At 39.4% G+C, this 20284-nt stretch overlaps 1 protein-coding gene across 2 annotated transcripts in view; it reads left to right on the top strand.

The window, feature by feature from the left end:
* RNGTT (RNA guanylyltransferase and 5'-phosphatase) overlaps positions 1-20284 on the top strand; it is a 347964-nt gene that overhangs the window by 45306 nt on the left and 282374 nt on the right. For both annotated transcript variants that reach the window (XM_066605238.1, XM_066605244.1), the window contains one exon: positions 16785-16894. In XM_066605238.1, coding sequence (XP_066461335.1) covers positions 16785-16894 — 110 coding nt within the window. The remainder of the gene's footprint in view (positions 1-16784; positions 16895-20284) is intronic.

Genomic DNA, 20284 nt, shown 5'->3' with positions numbered 1-20284 from the left:
TTTAACATGTTTATTTACCAAATTGTGGCATTGGAACAAGAAAATACTATTTATGTCCAAGTTTAACCCCTTCCCGCTATAGGACGTACAGTTACATCCTGCAGCACCAGGGTATGTATGAAGCGAGATCGCAGGGGCGACCTCTCTTCTTCATACAGCGCGGGCGCCGGCTGTCCACTACAGCTGATACCCGGACGCAATAGCTGCAATCATACACATGGCTGATCGGTGCTATTAACCTTTTAAATGCTGCTGTCACTTAAATAAAAATCAGTACTAAAGTTTTACAAAATATATATTTTTTTTAAAGTTATCAAAGTTAAAAAACAAACAAAAAAAAACTTTTGCCATAATTATAAGAATCTAAATAATAAAACAAAAAGACATATTTGGTGTCATTAAGGGGTTAAAGCACACCTGTCACCACTATTGGCATATCAGTTTTAGTAATACTTATATCTCTCATTAAAATAGGAATGCTGGGTGTCTTGTAACTACATGTTGTACTGTTACTTTTTTATGTCTACTGAATATATATGAACAAATTGATAACTGTGTATTACTATTCTTCTCAAAGGGCTGCAGATCCATGCAGTCTGCCTATGTCAGTACTGATAGGATGACCTTAAACTGTGTAAGGACACACTCCCAGCTGTTAACACCCAGGTGTCAATTTATTCATACATTTTAGGAAGTGTAACAGAGGAACAACAAAACACAGAAGGAGGGATTTACTGCATTTTTCCATTGAAGTGAATGGGACGACACAGCGCTGGACTCAAATTGTTTTCAGTTTCTTAGTTATTTCAATTAGCCACTTTTTAAACAAGAGCTTCGTCACGTTTACTGATACTTATTCTATAGTTAAAGGGGTTCTGCCCCCCCCCCCCAAATTTTTTTACTCACCTTGCCTGACCAGGACCGATCGCCAGGCATGTCCCCTCCGTCTGGCATCTTCTTCGGTGGCTTCTAGAAGCAGAGCATGGGCGGTCAAAATGACCGCTTCCTGCTCTGCTCCGTCCGTCAGCCACTTCTGAGGTTAACGGATGGGCTGCCCACAGCAAGCACGTCACAAGCAGTGCTTGCTGTGGGCGACCCGTCCGTCCTGGCTGAAGTCGGAGTTCTGCGCATGCACAGTGGAGACGCGGCCTGTCCTGACTGCTGTCAGAGGGCACCTCTCCACTGCGCATGCGCGGATTCCCAGAGGGGGGGTGGCTCGTTGGAGGATGAAGAGGAGCCTGCTGGGAGATGACCCTGCTGCAGAGCAACATCAGTAACAAAGGTAAGTGTAAGATTTTTATGCTTTAGCAGCCATTGATCGTGGGTTCCCTGTGTCCATTAGGCAGACCAGGGAACAATGGATGCTAAATAAAGATGAGCGAGCATACTCGGTAAGGCGATATACTCGAGAGAGCATTGCCTTTTTCGAGTACCTGCTGGCTCGTTCCTGAAGATTCGGGGTGGGGGCTGCGGGGGTGAGTGGGGGGGTTGCAGAGGGGATCGGGAGGGAGAGAGAGGGATCTCTCTCACTCTTCTCCCCGCTTCCCCTCGCTGTCCCGCGGCCCCCCCGAATCTTCAGGGACGAGCCAGCAGGTACTCAAAAAAAGCGATACTCTCTCTCGAGTATATCGCCTTACTGAGTATGCTCGCTCATCTCTACTGCTAAAGCATAAATATCCGATTCGTGTCAGAACCCCTTTAACCCCTTGAGTGGCACGCCCGGAAATTTTCCGGGACGAGCTCCACTGCTCATAGTGACATAGCCCGGAAGATTTCCGGGCTATGTATCACTATGGGAGCTGCAGAGCACAATGCCACAGGCTGTGACAGTGTGCTCTGCCTGCACAGTCCCACTGAGAGCAGTGCAAGGGCTTTGAAAAAACAGCAGAAGATATTGCCGATATGCCGGCAATCTCCTGCTTTGTTTACAGGTTGCCATAGAGACCATCGGCTTGTCAGAAGCAAGCCGATGGTCTCTGTGGCAGGGAGAGCTTGGTGCTTGGCTGTCAGAGGACACCTAGGTACCTGCTCTTACAGCAGAGATCAGAGAAAACCTCCGATCTCTGCTGTGTTAACCCTTTACATGCTGCAGTCTATGTGACTGCAGCATGTAAAGGGCTGTCACCATCGGACCCCTGAAATGTGATCAGGGGTCCTGATGGGTCCCTGTGGAAGTCCCCTAAAGGGACAAAAAAAAATTAAAAAAAAAAAAAGGTAAAAAATTGTAAAAAAAAATAATAAAAACACTTGTCTCCCTTTACTTTGTAAAAAAATCAAAAATACAATCACACATGTGGTATCCATGCGTCGTAATGACCCAGAGAAGGAAGTTAATACATTATTTAACCCCTTAATGACATGGCCCCTTTTTTTCTTTTTTCCCCATTTCTTTTTCCCCCCCCCCCCTGTTTAAAAAAATCACAACTTGTCCCGCAAAAAACAAGCCCTCATATGGCCATGTCAATGAAAAAATGAAAAAGTTATGGCTCTTGAGACGCAACTGCAAAATTAGCTGAAATTCAATGATGAGACCATTTTAAAAAACCTGCCCTGGTGGGCACGACAGGGTGGTAGGAAACCCGCCACTCAAGGGGTTAATGGACATGGCTTGCAAGTTGCACGCTGCTTTAATAAAGTTTCTGCCCCTTTGAAACAAGAAATGTAATTCTGGGTCCTAGTTTTTCCTCCGTACACGATGTCTATCCCTCACTTGTCTCATTTGAGATCAGTGACATGGACTGCTGCCATATATTGAGGTTTTTCTTCCAACAAATAATCTTCAGTAGCTTTAATAGCTGTCAACATGAGTTTAATGATGTTCATGGGGATGTTGCCTGTGGGGCTTACATGCTTCTGTATCATTCCTTTCATTCCTCCATTTTTTTAAATGTCACTTTAAGTTATTACATAAACCAGAGCCTTATATTTGATCTTAGCAATGCGAAAACAAAATGTTAATTGTGTTTTGTATAATTTGAAAGGGACCCTCTAGGTAATGGATGTTTGCTTCTCTTCAAGTTTTCCCCCTGTAGGATTGTGTCCTTAAGGTGTCAGTGAAACAGATGGTTACTCGACATGGCATGGGTTTATCCACTGGGATTCCTCCGATGCTTGAACTGAGACTGCAGTAAATCTGTACTTTGTGCTGTTATAGCTTTTGTAGACCATCTGTATCTCTTTTCTGAAGTACTGTACATTAACAATTTGTTTGCCAGGCAGCTAAAATCTTTTGGCTAATATTGTTACATGCAGTCTATGGGAAGGGGGACGGGGGGGTGGGGGGTGGGAGGAGTGCCATATATAAGGAGAAAGCAAAGTTGTCATCAACTTATCAAACATCTTGTACTTATATGACAGCTAGTGTGATAATTAGCAAAACGATGTACTTTTCTGTTGAAAACCCAGCTTTGCTGTCCACTGTCTCCAAGCTCTTGATTGACAGGTGGACTCTAGTATTCAGAGGGAGGAGGGGGAGGGAAAGACACTCACATATGGAGAGCTGCAAGTAGAGCTAATGGTGAAGATTCCTGTTTATACACATGTACACTCCTGCTTGAAAAGGTTATGTCTGTGTGTAACAAGCATTTAGATAGCAAGATCTCTGCAGTTTTCTGTGTACAGTCTATAGTGCACAGCAGAGGCTCCTCCCACCAGACGTGAAAGGATGGAAAATCAGATCCGCACTCTGCACAGGGGAAAATGCAAGGATATATGTCATATAATGGCCAGAAAGAGGATAATTCCTCGTGTACACACATATAAGTTTTCAGAATAAGATGCTATCTGAAAACTCAGGTACACTTTTAAGCATATCCACGTTTTTCTTTATAGTGGAGACGAAGCAGAGCTCCAACCTCAGCTGATCCTTAGCCAAAGGTGGAGGAAAAGGACAATTGTTTCTGAAGCCTGCAGAAAGTTCAGAAAGTCTGAATGATTTTTCTGTTTCTTTCCTCTTTATTATTTTTTCCTCTTAAAATTCAGTATTTGTACTGCAGCTTCAATGTCTTTGGAAAGGTCATAGAATAACAATGGTTCTAAGTAGGCTCTGTTTGTATAAATATCATTATACGGTTTATGTATTTGGAGATACAAATATTGATAATTTTGATATATTTAAATGGATTAACAATTCCCTTATGTATATAAACTCGAAGAATAACATTTACTCAGTCAAATAAAAGTGTGTGATAATTGTAAGGGCATCAAGCTGTTCTGTGTATGTTACTGAACGCATTCACAGGAGGGAGATATCTGGAATGTGTGAGAAATATATCTGATTACAATACTCAAAGCGTTGAGCATATTAATTACTTATACATCAAACATCCAGTCTGCATGCTGGATTCCCATAATGGGGATACAGTGCATTATAGTAAAATGTATCAGTGTTATAGACCAACTGTACTCTTATAGTACACATATAGACCACAGGTACTCTTATAGTACACATATAGATCACATGCACTCTTATAGTACACATATAGACCACAGGGAATCTTATAGTACACATATAGACCACAGGTACTCTTATAGCACACATATAGACCACAGGTACTCTTATAGCACACATATAGACCACAGGTAATCTTATAGTACACATATAGACCACAGGTACTCTTATAGTACACATATAGATCACAGGTACTCTTATAGTACACATATAGACCATATGTACTCTTACAGTACACATATAGACCACAGGTACTCTTACAGTACACATATAGACCACAGGTACTCTTACAGTACACATATGGACCACAGGTACTCTTACAGTACACATATGGACCACAGGTACTCTTATAGTACACATATGGACCACAGGTACTCTTATAGTACACATATAGACCACAGGTACTCTTATAGTACACATATAGACCACAGGTACTCTTATAGTAAACATATAGACCACAGGTAATCCTATAGTACACATATAGATCACATGTACTCTTATAGTACACATATAGACCACAGGTACTCTTACAGTACACATATAGACCACAGGTACTCCTATAGTACACATATAGACCACATGTACTCTTATAGTACACATATAGACCACAGGTACTCTTATAGTAAACATATAGACCACAGGTAATCCTATAGTACACATATAGATCACATGTACTCTTATAGTACACATATAGACCACAGGTACTCTTACAGTACACATATAGACCACAGGTACTCTTACAGTACACATATAGACCACAGGTACTCTTATAGTACACATATAGACCACGGGTACTCTTATAGTACACATATAGACCATATGTACTCTTATAGTAAACATATAGACCACAGGTAATCCTATAGTACACATATAGATCACATGTACTCTTATAGTACACATATAGACCACAAGTACTCTTCCAGTACACATATAGACCACAAGTACTCTTCCAGTACACATATAGACCACAGGTACTCTTCCAGTACACATATAGACCACAGTTACTCTTCCAGTACACATATAGACCACAGGTACTCTTCCAGTACACATATAGACCACAGGTACTCTTCCAGTACACATATAGACCACAGGTACTCTTACAGTACACATATAGACCACAGGTACTCTTACAGTACACATATAGACCACAGGTACTCTTACAGTACACATATAGACCACAGGTACTCTTACAGTACACATATAGACCACAGGTACTCCTATAGTACACATATAGACCACAGGTACTCTTATAGTACATATATAGACCACAGGTACTCTTACAGTACACATATAGACCACAGGTACTCTTACAGTACACATATAGATCACATGTACTCTTATAGTACATATATAGACCACATGTACTCTTATAGTACATATATAGACCACAGGTACTCTTATAGTACATATATAGACCACAGGTACTCTTACAGTACACATATAGACCACAGGTACTCTTACAGTACACATATAGACCACAGGTACTCTTACAGTACACATATAGATCACATGTACTCTTATAGTACATATATAGACCACATGTACTCTTTCTTTTATTGACTAAATATTCAAATAAATAGAATATAGTGCAATAACTTAAAGCACCAGAGTGTGCAAATCTTTTTATTATACTCATAAAGGTATAAAATCAAATTCTGTGTAAAACTTAGTAGGGGCTCAGGGGTTCATCGCCATCCATTCTGCGGCTCATCTCATTTTTCTGGTTGAGTGCAATTTATACAGTGTAAATGCTGAGCTACAATACACAGACCCTGCTCATGCACATAGAGGTGAGGTAAATTCTCCCCAGTATATGGACATACATACACATACATACATATTGGGATGGCCATTAGCTATAGGTAATTTTCCAAAAGCTAAACTTTTGCTGCTCCCACTCCTAATCCTGTTCCAATCAACAAAAAACGGACTGTGCAAAATGACAGCTCAATCGGACAACTGCTGGGCGACCCCCAAAGACCTTGAAGTTGGAACATAGTATACACATTACGCAATTATTAATTCTGTTCAAAAGCTGTATTTACTCTTCCCAATCTCGACCATTTTTCCTTTTTTTTCTTAGAGAAATTTATGTGGACACATCCAGGCAACCCCAGTAATTGTTTAACCCCTTAAGGACCAGGCTGTTTTGTACGTTATGGACCAGACACTTTTTAGGGATTTTACCCATGATCTGGTTTTACTGCCCTATTTTTTTTCCTTTAGCTATCAAAATTATTTTTGCTGTTTTTTTTCCCCATGACATATAGGGCTATTTTTTAAGTATCTTTTTCACTGACTTTTTTCCAGTTTTTTTTTTGTTTTTATTAGGGGTTAAAAAGCTAAAAAAAAATTAGTTTTTTTTAACATTTCTAGTAATTTTTTTTAAAATTAGTATATTTACACTAAAATAAAGTACGAATGGGTTACTCATTTTGTTATGGACGTTGTGATATATAGTATGTATGGCGCTTATAGCAACGTTTTTGGTTGGCGTCGGTTTTGGGTTATTTTCTTTCTTATGTATATATTGTTGTTTATTCTGTTATTTTGTTATACTGATGTATGTAATTATGTTTTCACTATCTTTGTCCCCCATGATGTCATATAAGACCTCTAGGGGACATTCACATGTTTTTTTAATTTTTTTTATTTGACACTTTCCCACTGTATTTGGGACATCCATAGGAGCCCCGGTTACAGGGGAAAACAACCCCTGTAGTGACATTAGTCACTGGCAGAGCTGGCTAGTGGTCTAGTATGACCCTCCAGCCCTGCTGCAGCAGGGAACCCCGGTGGTCACATGACCCCCCCGACTCCCGTAGTGAAAGTTGCACTTTACTTTCACTTTCTAGTACACAGTGCTCATTGAGCACTGTGTACTCGGGGAAGCAGAAGGCAGAAAGAACCCCAGAAGGCAGTTAAAAATCCCTCCTGCCTTCTCCTCCGGGTTATCAGCTGTTACTAACCGCTCATAACCCGTTCCTGCCTCTGATTGATTGCAGAGCCATGAGGATTAAAGTGCCGCCGTTACTGTCGGCAGAGCTTTAAGGCCAGGACCAGGCGCCATGTATTTACAGTGCCTGGTCCTAAACGGGTTAAAAACATACTGAATTCAATTTCCCAAAATGTAAATCCAAAAATGTAAAAAATATTAGGTTTTTTAATAACGCATACAACTTCTATAAGAGAAACACATTTTTATTTACAACAATTTCTATAGAATCAGAACTTAATGTCAACGAATGAACATTGAACATTATTTTTCCCAAGAGAGAATATAGTAGCAGTTGGGTATTTTCTACGGTCCCCGGCAACGATCTGTAGAACAAATTGTTTCTTAGTTTCTTCGTTTGTGAGAATGTTATTGTAATCCTGATTGAGTTTGACGCCTCTTTCCGCAATGTCATTCACAATAACTGGTTCTCAAGTTTTTCAATTCCACGTTTGTAACTGGGATCATCCTTCTATGTTGAAGGGTTTTTGCTGAGGAAATGGGTGCTTACAGAAAATTTCGTGAAGAAAGCTTTACCTCATCAAGTCCAATGATAAAGCCTGATAACGTTCTCTATGTGTAATGCAGACCAAAGGTGCACAGCGTTATAATGGGGAACCATGTAAAAAGTAATGCCGTCGTTAGTAGCAGCGTTACGAATAACGCAGGAAAGGTCTTGCATGCAACGTTTTTGTGTAAATCACATAACATAATTCAAGCATAATATAATTGTTCATTAAATCAATTGTAGCGCCGGCTTAACTTAGCAATAGCAATGCTAATTAATAAAAACTCCTGTTAAATTTCCGTTACTAGTGCTTACAAGTGATTATAAATAAAATAACAAAAAAAAAATTATCTGAAAAAATGAATTTCCAGGTGAAAATTTCAAAACTACACGGTTGATGAGTGTCGCCTCGCAATGGTCTGATTGGGCTAAAATTTTGACTTTTGATCAACTGGTGACTATTTTCTAGTTCAGTTGTAATGAAGCGACTGTGAATTATTGCTCGGCAATAATGACTGCTTGCATGCACTCTTTTGAGCCTTTATTTGGATGATACCTATCCCATGCAGAATGATTATTGAGAGGATAGTTGTCCCACTTAAACCCTTAATTTAAGTAGGTTAACCCTTTGTCCATTTCCTGATCTTGTAAAGTGCAGTATTTATACATTGTGAGGCGGGGAGGGGAAGCCAGCCAGCCGAGCCTAAGCTGTCACACAGTATTAAGGGAAGGGAGCTCTGCCAAATTGATCTCTCATAACCCTGATAAGACCCCTGCAACTGTGCCTGTGTGTATGAAAGGGTTAAATCCTTTTGTTTTGGGAAGGGTGGGCAGAGCTGTGCTTACTAAATGCAGGGGAGAGAGCAGAGGCATGGCCTGCGCTGTGCATGCTCACTTTGTGTTCTGAAGGCAAGGATAGAGCAGTTTGCGAAGGAGTAAAAGCAGGCTGAACTGAGCATGTGCGACCAGAGCAGAAAACTACTAGAGACTGTGTCCAGGAGCGACCAAAGGTAAACAGAGTAGGGATGGGATGTTTAGGGGGGTGAGCAGTCAGAACTGGTGCACTTTAAAATAATGGGTGTATTTTTTAATGTAAATGACTTCAGATATGGAACACACTGAGCCACCAATGTGATTGTAGGAATACACCTTTAATTTGTGTATTGAGATCATATGTTATCTATATGTATAAAATTGAATGTATGTCTGTATGCGTGCGTGTGTGTGTTTGTCTGTTTGTCCTTTATGCGCTACTACACCATTCATCCGATCGCCATGAAACTTTGGGAAGTTGTTGAGTACACTCCTTGGAAGATTATAGGCATAGTACAACTATACTACGATAAATGGCGCGCGTGCGAGCGTCGTCGACAGTTACGCCCCCCCCCCACGTAGATCGTTCGATTTCCATCACTGCCACTAATTCTCTCACTTCCCAATGTCGTAGAAACATGAAATTTGGCACAAGCATTGATTATGTCATAAATAGGAAAAGCTAATGGGTCCCAACTCCATTATTCAATTGTAAGCGCCAAAGAATTAGCGTCCAAATTTTACGTACGGAATCTAATTTTCTCGCTTCCCAATGTCATAGAAACGTGAAATTTGGCACGGGCATTGAATATGTCATAAATAGGAAACGCTAATCGGTCCCAACTCGATTATTCAATTCTATGCGCCAAAGAATTAGCGTCCAAATTTTACGTACGGAATCGAATTTTCTCGCTTCCCAATGTAATAGAAACGTGAAATTTGGCAGGAGCATTGATTATGTCATAAATAGGAAAAGCTAATGGGTCCCAACTCGATTATTCAATTCAATGCGCAAAAGAATTAGCGTCCAAATTTTACGTATGGAATGTAATTTTCTCACATAGAAACTTGAAATTTGGCACGAGCATTGAATATGTCACAAATAGGAAACGCTAATGGGTCCCAACTCGATTATTCAATTCTATGCGCCAAAGAATTAGCATCCAAATTTTACGTACGGAAACTAATTTTCTCGCTTCCCAATGTCATAGAAACTCGAAATTTGGCACGAGCATTGATTATGTCATACATAGGAAAAGTTAATGGGTCCCAACTCGATTATTCAATTTTAAGGGCAAAACAATTGGTGTCCGAATTTTACGTACGGAATCGAATTTTCTCGCTTCCCGATGTAATAGAATCTTGAAATTTGGCACGAGCATTGATTATGTCATAAATAGGAAAAGTTAATGGGAAGTTGTTGAGTACACTCCTGGGAAGATTACTGGCATAGTACATCTATCCTACGATAGGTGGCGCGTGCGTGTGCGAGCGTTGTCGACAGTTATGCCCCCCCAGACAAAGATCGTTTGATTTCCATCCCAAGCACAAAAGCAAAAGGCATTACGACCAACGGGATGAGTGTTCAACTACAAAATGATGCATCCGCCGAACGTATCACAAGACAATTCCTAAATATTGAGAATGCTGAGGTAAAATAAAAGCTGTGCTGTGATTGGTTGCTATATATTATACCGCTGAGGTAAAATGAATGCTGCGCTGTGATTGGTTGTTATATTTTATACTGCTGAGGTAACATATAAGCTGCGCTGTGATTGGGTGTTATATATTATAAAGCTGAGGTAACATCAAAGCTGCGCTGTGATTGGTTGTTATATATTATACCGCTGACGTAACATGAAAGCTGCACTGTGATTGGTTGTTATATTTTATACTGCTGAGGTAACATATAAGCTGCCCTGTGATTGGGTGTTATATATTATAAAGCTGAGGTAACATGAAAGCTGCGCTGTGATTGGTTGTTATATATTATACCACTGAGGTAACCTAAAAAAGCTGCGCTGTGATTGGTTGTTATCTAGATATATAAAAACGAATGTATGTCTGTCTGTCTGTCTTCGCAGCAACGCGCAACGGGTAAGCTAGTCTATATATATAAAATTGAATGTATGTCTGTCTGTGTGTCTGTCTGTTTGTCCTTTATGCGCTACTACACCATTCATCCGATCGCCATGAAACTTTGGGAAGTTGTTGAGTACACTCCTGGGAAGATTATAGGCATAGTACATTTATGCTATGATAAATGGCGCGCGTGCGAGCGTCGTCGACAGTTACGACCCCCCCCACGTAGATCGTTCGATTTCCATCATTGCCACTAATTCTCTCACTTCCCGATGTTGTAGAAGCATGAAATTTGGCACAAGCATTGATTATGTCATAAATAGGAAAAGGTAATGGGTCCGAACTCGATTATTCAATTGTAAGCGCCAAACAATTAGCGTCCAAATTTTACGTACGGAATCTAATTTTCTCGCTTCCCAATGTCATAGAAACTTGAAATTTGGCACGAGCATTGATTATGTCATAAATAGGAAACGCTAATGGGTCCCAACTCGATTATTCAAGTCCATGCGCCAAAGAATTAGCGTCCAAATTTTATGTACGGAATCTAATTTTCTCACATAGAAACTTGAAATTTGGCACGGGCATTGAATATGTCATAAATAGGAAACGCTAATGGGTCCCAACTCGATTATTCAATTCTATGCGCAAAAGAATTAGCGTCCAAATTTTACGTACGGAATGTAATTTTCTCACATAGAAACTTGAAATTTGCACGGGCATTGACTATGTCATAAATAGGAAACGCTAATGGGTCCCAACTCGATTATTCAATTCTATGCGCAAAAGAATTAGCGTCCAAATTTTATGTACGGAATCTAATTTTCTCACATAGAAACTTGAAATTTGCACGGGCATTGACTATGTCATAAATAGGAAACGCTAATGGGTCCCAACTCGATTATTCAATTCTATGCGCAAAAGAATTAGCGTCTAAATTTTACGTACGGAATCTAATTCTCTCACTTCCTGATATATATAAATGAATGTATGTCTGTCTGTCTGTCCTTTATGCATTACTACACCATTCATCCAATTGCCATGAGACTTTGGGAAGTTGCTGAGTACACTCCTGGGAAGATTATAGGCATAGTACAACTATCCTACGATAGGTGGCGCGCGTGTGAGCATCGTCGACAGTTATGCCCCCCAGACAAAGATCGTTTGATTTCCATCTCAAGCACGAAAGCAAAAGGCATTACGAGCAACGGGATGAGTGTTCAACCAGAAAATGATGCATCCGCCGAACGTTTCGCAAGACAATTGCTGGATATTGAGAATGCTGAGGTAAAATGAAAGCTGTGCTGTGATTGGTGGCTACTTCTTATACGACTGAGGTTGCATGAAAGCTGTGCTGCGATTCGTTGTTATATATTATACCACTGAGGTAACAGGAAAGCTGCGCTGTGATTGGTTGCTATATATAATACCGCAGAGGTAACATGAAAGCTGCGCTGTGATTGGTTGCTATTTTTTATATTGCTGAGGCAGAATAAAAGTTGCGCTGTGATTGGTTGTTATTTCTCTTACGGCTCAGGTAACATGAAAGCTGCGCTGTGATTGGTTGTTATATTTTATACTGCTAAGGTAACATGAAAGCTGCGCTGTGATTGGTTGTTATATATTATACCACTGAGGTAACATGAAAGCTGCGCTGTGATTGGTTGTTATATTTTATACTGCTAAGGTAACATGAAAGCTGCACTGTGATTGGTTGTTATATATTATACCACTGAGGTAACATGAAAGCTGCGCTGTGATTGGCTGTTATTTAGACATATAAAAACGAATGAATGTATGTCTGTCTGTCTTCGCAGCAACGCGCGACGGGTAAGCTAGTTGTATGTATAAAATACACTGCGGCACAGTCATATGCTCAATGTGGCTTAAGGTTCTTTTACACGCAATGATTATTGCTCAAAATTTGTCTAAACTGCCAAAAATGTGCAGTAATCGTTACATGTAAACACGGGCATCATGCACTTTTCATTTGAACGATAGGTTTTACTTCACATAAAATCCTCTGTTCAGCAGCTGAAAGACTGAACAAATACATTCCATTTAATGTATTTTGCTCAACTTTCAATACACTGTTGTGTATGTTCTCCCCATGACATGTTTACACTAGCAATGAGGAGAACAATGGAATGTGTCCTCAGCAGTTTACACACCTGGGTGTGTGTTTAAACACAAGCTGGGCTCTGCAAACAACTCCTAGAGGTCCTTTAACATGCAAATGAAGATGCTAAAGTGTTAGATGCTAAATTGTTAATGGTCATCAAAGCCATTAACACTTTATGCAAATACGTTGCTAAATCTTTCAGTCTTAGTAGTTTGAAACATTATCTTTACATATAAAAGGGCCTTTAGAGTTAATTACTAATTTCATTTAGAAGGACTTCTACTCCCCCCAACAATTACTTGTTATTGGCAGGTAGAGGTGGCAGGCAGGTAATTATCTTCCCATAAAAGTTAGAATGGTTAAAATTAAAAATTTCCATAGAGCACAAAACAATAAAAGCAATGTTATGGCCCACTGGCATCAAATGCATGCAAAGCTGTCTTTAGATACATAAATTCAAAAGTACTAGGTAGGTGTTCAGGATTATTTCTAATTTCTGTAATGCAGGGGGTCAGCTTCAAGAAATGTAAAGTTGTTCATAGATAGGTTTGCATAGATAGCCCTACTGATAGTTAATTGATTTGATATTCTCATATTAGAACAGGAAAAAAAAATGTGTGTGTATATATATGTATGTGTGTATGTGTATGTGTATATATATATATATATATATATATATATATATATATATATATATAATATAGTGTGTGTGCGTGTATATACATGTATATCATATATAAACACTTATTGATGAACAGCTTTACATTTTTTTAAACTGACCAACTGCAATAAATAAAACAATTCTGTAGTCTTTAGGATTGTTTTTACAGAACTCTAGTGATGGGATCAATCTTGTAGATTTGTATTCTAATCTTTAAAGAGTAACTGCATTTAAAAAAAAACTTTTGACACAACTGAACAACATGTCAAGAATTTTGATCTGGGGGGTCTTAATGCTGAGGCCCCTGCTAATTTTTTAAATAAATGGGTTGCAGCATACGCCCAAATACTGTGCCTTTTTGATTGTCATCATTGTTTGTCAGCTGCTCTTGGCTGCTGAAGATGGACGCATATATGCCCTTGGTAGTTTATGCGTTCGTCTTCAGCTGCCAAGAGGAGCTGATAGGTAATGAGTGCTGAAGGGGCACAGCTTTTGGGTGACTGCTACTGTCCTATCATTTCTGTGATCATCCAGAGTCTCAGGACCTAGACCCCTATTGATGAATACTGTTATGTGTCATTATGGGATGTCAAAAAGTTTTTGTTTTTTTTTGTTTTTTTTTAAAGGGCAGTTGCTCTTTAAATGTGGCAATCCTTTTCAAATTCTCAATAGCAAATGTGCTGCATCTGATAACTGCTATCTCTATCACATCCGTTATATGTGAGCCTTCTGCCAAATCTTTCTCACATAGATTCTGAAGAAGCCGTCTCCACAGGCATTAATAACAGGGTCTCTATACAGTGCATTTTTAATGACATTATTTCCCTTTTATTGTAATTATGCAGACAAGATGAAATCATTATGCTGTATATAATATAGATGTACATTTATGGCTGTAGGTGCTGAAAGAGTCATAGTGCTCATCATTTTTATTCATACATGAATGAACTCTTTGCAGAGAATTTTAATTTCTAAATTACTCCTTTCTTTAGGGGAGAAAATCTGAACTTTTTGCAAGTTTTATATAGTGTCTGTGTGTGTTTGACAAGCATTAGAGATGAGCGAATATACTAGTTTCGAGTAATTACTCGATCGAGCACCGCGATTTTCAAGTACTTCCGTACTCGGGTGAAAAGATTCGGGGGGCGGGGGGAGGCGTGGCGGAGCGGGGGGTAGCTCCCCCCCCCCCCTCTCCGCTGCAACCCCCCACTCACCCACGGCGCCCCCCGAATCTTTTCACCTGAGTACGGAAGTACTCGAAAATCGCGGCGCTTGGGCGAAAAAGGGGCATGGCCGAGTAGGTTCACTCATCTTAAAAAAGCATCACTAAAAGATGGTGCAATGTACCCTATATACTAAAATTATTTAAATCCAACATTAACCCCTTCCTGCTCCAGGACGTAAGGGTACGTCCTGGCAGTGAGGTACTCCTGCTGCAACAGCGTGGGTGCGTCAAAGCAGGGACCTCTGCTGTTAACCCCTTCCCTGCCGCGATCTACATAGATCGCAGCATGGGAAGGGTTCACAAAGGGAGCGCGCTCCCTCTGTTACGTCATCGGGCTCTCGTGATGTGATCGCAGAGAGCCTGGCTGGTTGCCATGGTAACAGGACGCCACCTATAGGCGTCCTGTATTACCACTGCCTATGATCGCTGTAATAAGCCTTAAGGCATTGCAGGAGAGAAGTCCTGCTATGCCTTATCAAAGCGATCATTGGTGCTATGGTGTAAGTCCCCCAGAGGGACACACATAGTGTAAGAAAAAAAAAAATAAGTAAAAATGAGAATGTAAAAAAAAACTACTTTTTTGTGCTTTTTCTCATATTAGCATAAAAAAAGAGAGAAAAAATCCAGCATATTTGGTATCGTCGGGTCTGTAACGATGCATATGATAAGTTGAACATTCTTTTTATCCTTCACAGCAAAAAGCGTAAAAAGTAACGCTAAAAAAACTAAGGCAAAATGCTAGTTTTTAGCATTTTGCCTCCCAAAAAACGCAATAAAAGTGATCAAAAAAGTCGCATGTACCCCAAAATGGAACCAGTAAAAATTACAGCTCATCCCTCAAAAAATAAGCCCTCACAGAGCTCCCTCTATGGAAAAATAAAAAAGTTATATGACTTTGAATGCAGCGATTTAGAAATGTTTATTTTTCCAAAAAAAGGGTTTTTATTGCAGGAAAGTGGAAAAACCTAAAAAAAATATATAAGAATTTTGGTTTCGTAATCGAACCGGCCTGCGGAAAAAATGTAGTGTGTCATTTATGCTGCATTATTAATGCTTTAAAAAAATAAAATTAAAATCTGTGGCAGAATTGATGCGTTTTCTCTCCCTGCGATTATAAAAAAAAAATAATAAAGGTTTACAGTATAGTCTATGTACCCAAAAATGGCACCAGTAAAAACTACAGTTCACCACGCAAAAACTAAGCCCTTATATGGCCGCGTCTACGGAAAAATAAAGTTATGGCTTTTGAAAAATGGAGATGAAAGTCAAAAATCGTTGCGTCCTGAAGCCCAAAATAGGCCATGTCATTAAGGGGTTAAGACCTGATGGGGTTGATCCGGTAAACTTTATCTGAATCAGAATTACTTCAAGTCTGTCACTAGAAACATTTAAAATTATAATCACTTACTTATAGCAACATTACAATCGCACAAAGTTTAATTTGATTCCGACAACTCTTTCTATTTGCGTGATTGTTTTTTGGATTTTTTTTACAGTGTGTGTATATAAAAAGTTTAGCAACTTTGTAAATACAATGCAGTTGATATGTTGAATTAATAATAATAATCTTTATTTGTATAGCGCCAACTTATTCCGCAGCGCTTTAATTACAGTCCGTATTATAATCCAGGGCTGCATTCCTAATTCTAGCAGACTACAGAATTGAAATCTCCAATACATTAGTTCTGTGCAGTTGTTTAGTGATTTCCTATCCAATAGGGTATGCTTGCGTTCTCCTTGTATTCCTTCGACCTGCAGTTTTCCTGCTGTGTTTTATGTCACCTTTTATGATGATGTTAGTTGCAGTCTTCTCAGCAAGCCAGTACATTATTACCGTAGTACATTTATTCTTCTTCTATAATATACAGGCACCCTGAAATGAATGGCGCTTTAAATAATATATCATTTTCCTTTTTCTATTTTCACAGGGTGCAATATTTTTAGAAGGTATGGCAGTAAAAAATGTATCCCAGTTAACAACACAACCAAAACTTGGAGAAATACAACGGAAATGTCAACAGTTCACCTCCTGGGAAGGGTATGCAAATTTCTGTCTGTCTTCCATCTGTTCTTTTTATTCATCTAAGGGATGTGAACACCTTGGAGTCGCAGGCAGCTTTGGCCTTGTGGACATAGCCCAATTTTTCAATTCTCACGTGTCACTTTATGTGGTAGTAACTTTGACATTCTTTTACCTATCCATGTGGTTCTGCGAATTTTTTATTTATTTATTTATTTTTTTCAGGACTCTTTGATTAAAATTTATGAGTAATATAAAATACAATGTGTTAGGACTTTTCAAACTTTTGCATTTTTTTTGCTTGTAAGGATATATTCACAGGGGCGTTTTTTCCTGTGCAAGTTCTTTCTGATTTGAAAATGGGTAGAACTTACAAAGGAAAAAAGCCCATTGATTTGAATGTCAATTCACACAAGTGATTTTTCTCTTGTACTAATAGTCCAAGTTATAGAAATTGCTACATGTCTAATTTTTGTGCAGTTCTCCTTAAAGATTTGCATATTATTTTTTACGGGAGCGTTAACGCATTACAATCACATGCCATGCATTTTGCATATGATTTTTTATGTGCGCTAGATGCGTTTTTTACTCGGTTTACTATGGGGACCACATGAAAAAAAAAAGAACCAGAAAGATTATGGATCTCATTGAAGGTGGAAATCATCTTTTAACATGACTAAAACATGGCATTTTTACAGTTTTGTGCACTTTTTACATCCACTGTGTGTCAGTTTAAGTATATGTGTATGTATGTATGTTAAAGATGAGCGAGCACGCTCGGATAAAGCAGTTACTTGAGCGAGCATCGCTCTTCTCGAATAACTGCTTACTGATCCGAGTGTGCTCAGGGGGGAGGGGGGGGCGAGTGAGAGAGATCTTTTTTTTTTTTTTTGAAAATGCAGTTACTCTTAATGGGGCTAGTAAATGTTAATAAATACTTGTGTGTGAACCCTTCCAGTTGTAGATCAGGATTACAATCAAGCACACCTAATGGTTCTTTTCAGGATGTTTGCACAAATTGCTTTTTAACCTTATGAAGTCGATTTGTAGCTTCATTATACACATATTATGACACTTAAACAGACTTAATCACTGATGCCTGTCACTGTTGACAACACCCTGTTGAGAATTACAGATGGTTCTGTACCAGTTAGTTGCTTCTTCACCAGGTCCTTTATGAATAATGATTTAAAAGTGTTAAAAATAACATTGAAACATCTGTACATGGGGAAGTGTGGTTTTTAACTATACCAAGACTCATGCCTTCTGGCGCATCAAATCATAGCTAATTATTCAGTTCAATGGCAAGTTGGTTTAGACAGACGAATTGCTAGGGAAGCATTGCCGAGCAATCACAGCCGTTCACAAATGTAAAAAGCCATGTGTCCTAGGTAACCAGTCTGTCGCAAATTTGGCTGTTCAATTGACTGTCAACTAGGCAGTGACCTTAAAGCAGGCCTTTTCATGTGACTTTTCTGCAGTATGTTTGTCCATGGGGCATGTCTGACCAGGATATGACTTGTATGTGGAATTTTTCACCAGTTTTCCTCTGGTGGCTCCATCTCGAATAGTCAGCGTTCATTGAGCTAGTACCGTAGATGAAGACTAGCCACTATGATGTCTCCCAACCACTGCACACATAGGAGGACATTACACAGCAGTACTGAGCAGTGTAGATTTCAATCTAGTAACTGAAAGACAGTAAAACACTATTGGCTGCAGCACAGTTTCTGTTTTGTTTCTTTCTGCCTCTGTCTAACTCAATTGTACCTCCCTCTTCCATAACTACTCGACTTCTATGGGTTACATGTAACCTGATCTGTCAGTAAGCTGATAAGGCCCATTTAGACACGACTATCGCTCAAAATTTGAGCGATAATCGTTGTGTCTAAAGGCTCATTTACACGACACGATAATCGCTCAAAGATCACTCAAACGACAGTTTGAGTGACAGCTCTGAGCGATCATTTTGCATAAACTATTAAGTAGCTACTCAGCTACTTAACAGAAATTAAGTGTGCAAATGAAGCCTTAGCTGACAGCAATTAATAGCCCCAGAGCTATTATCTGTGCTCAGATCCTTTGTTCTCCATGTAGAAACAATGCTATCAGCACTCCCCGTGGAGAACTGCTGATAAGGCTAACCTACGATTTTTAGGTTGGACTGAATTTACTAATCAGCTAGCAGTGCACAATGGGTGCATATTTAAACGCAACGATTATCGCTAAAACGATCGCCTTTTAGCAATTTTTTATTTTTTTTTAAAGCGATCATCGCTCCGTGTAACTGTCGAATGACAGTTTTTAGTTCTGCTTGAAAACCACCGTTCGGCAGAACAGCTGATAAGGACTGCACGCCGTGTTCTACCCAGGAAGAGCTGATTACAACTAATAACATTGTATTAGCTGTTCTCAGCTGTCAGCTCTGCAGGCAGAACAGCTAATAATCAGGACCTTGTATTGTGTCTGCTGTCCATGGTGCTGAATTCTCCACGGGGAGCTAGAGTTTACATCGTTTACTCTTAGCAGCCCCTGGCTGAAAAATGAAGCTACTTACAGAGCTCAGACCACCTGCTGAGTTCTGCAACAGCTCCCAGAAGCTCTTTTGCATGCAAATAAAGCTGATAAAGTACTAATAGCAATTAGTGCTTATTGGTACTTTATGCAAAAATATCACTGATCTTTCAGTCTTTTGAAAGATTATCTGTGTGGGTAAATGAGCCTTTAGTCTGTCTTCTCTATCAAAACAGTTTTCAGCTGTTTTCCAGAGTGAGTGAATAGTTAGGGAGGAGTAAAGGAGCCTGGTAAGTGGAGCAAAGGGCATTTTTCTCTGACATAATATATCACAAAGGTTAGAATATTTGCCTGCACTGTTTTGTGTAAAAACAGGTGAAGCCCAACTTCTATCATTCCAGTGATGATGTGGTTGTGCCGAGCCATCTTCAGACTAGTCTTTTCAATGATTATCAAGTCATTTGCTATTACCGCAGCTAAAACAGAGATAGGATGGTGTGACCATTTTATTGTATGCATGTTCTGGTGAAAGCTGCTGTAACTGTATACTTGATATGTATTATGCGTTCTTCAAAGAAAGAAAATGGAGAAAAAGGTGCAATTCCCTCCCCTCCTACCTTTTATCTTTAAATTACTCCCTTTGTCCGCCAATTTCTCCGCTGTCATATAATAGAAAGTGTTGAAAGCGGTGTTGCATTATTTCAAGTGGTCTAGCAGATTTCTTTGCTTTGAAAAATTTCCTTCTATATCTTATAACTGCATGTAGAAAGTAATGAATCTGAATGTATGTTTGCAACATTTTGTAGACAGTCCCTGCTTTAAAGACCAATTTCCCTTAAAGCATCTTTAGTTTAATATACAGCGCTCTAGATGGCCTTCTTTATTACCACATTT

The sequence above is a fragment of the Eleutherodactylus coqui genome, chromosome 1 (assembly GCF_035609145.1).
Source record: "Eleutherodactylus coqui strain aEleCoq1 chromosome 1, aEleCoq1.hap1, whole genome shotgun sequence".
Taxonomy (NCBI): domain Eukaryota; kingdom Metazoa; phylum Chordata; class Amphibia; order Anura; family Eleutherodactylidae; genus Eleutherodactylus; species Eleutherodactylus coqui.
Note: the sequence above shows the minus strand (reverse complement) of the source record. Positions and strands in the feature narration are given on the sequence as shown.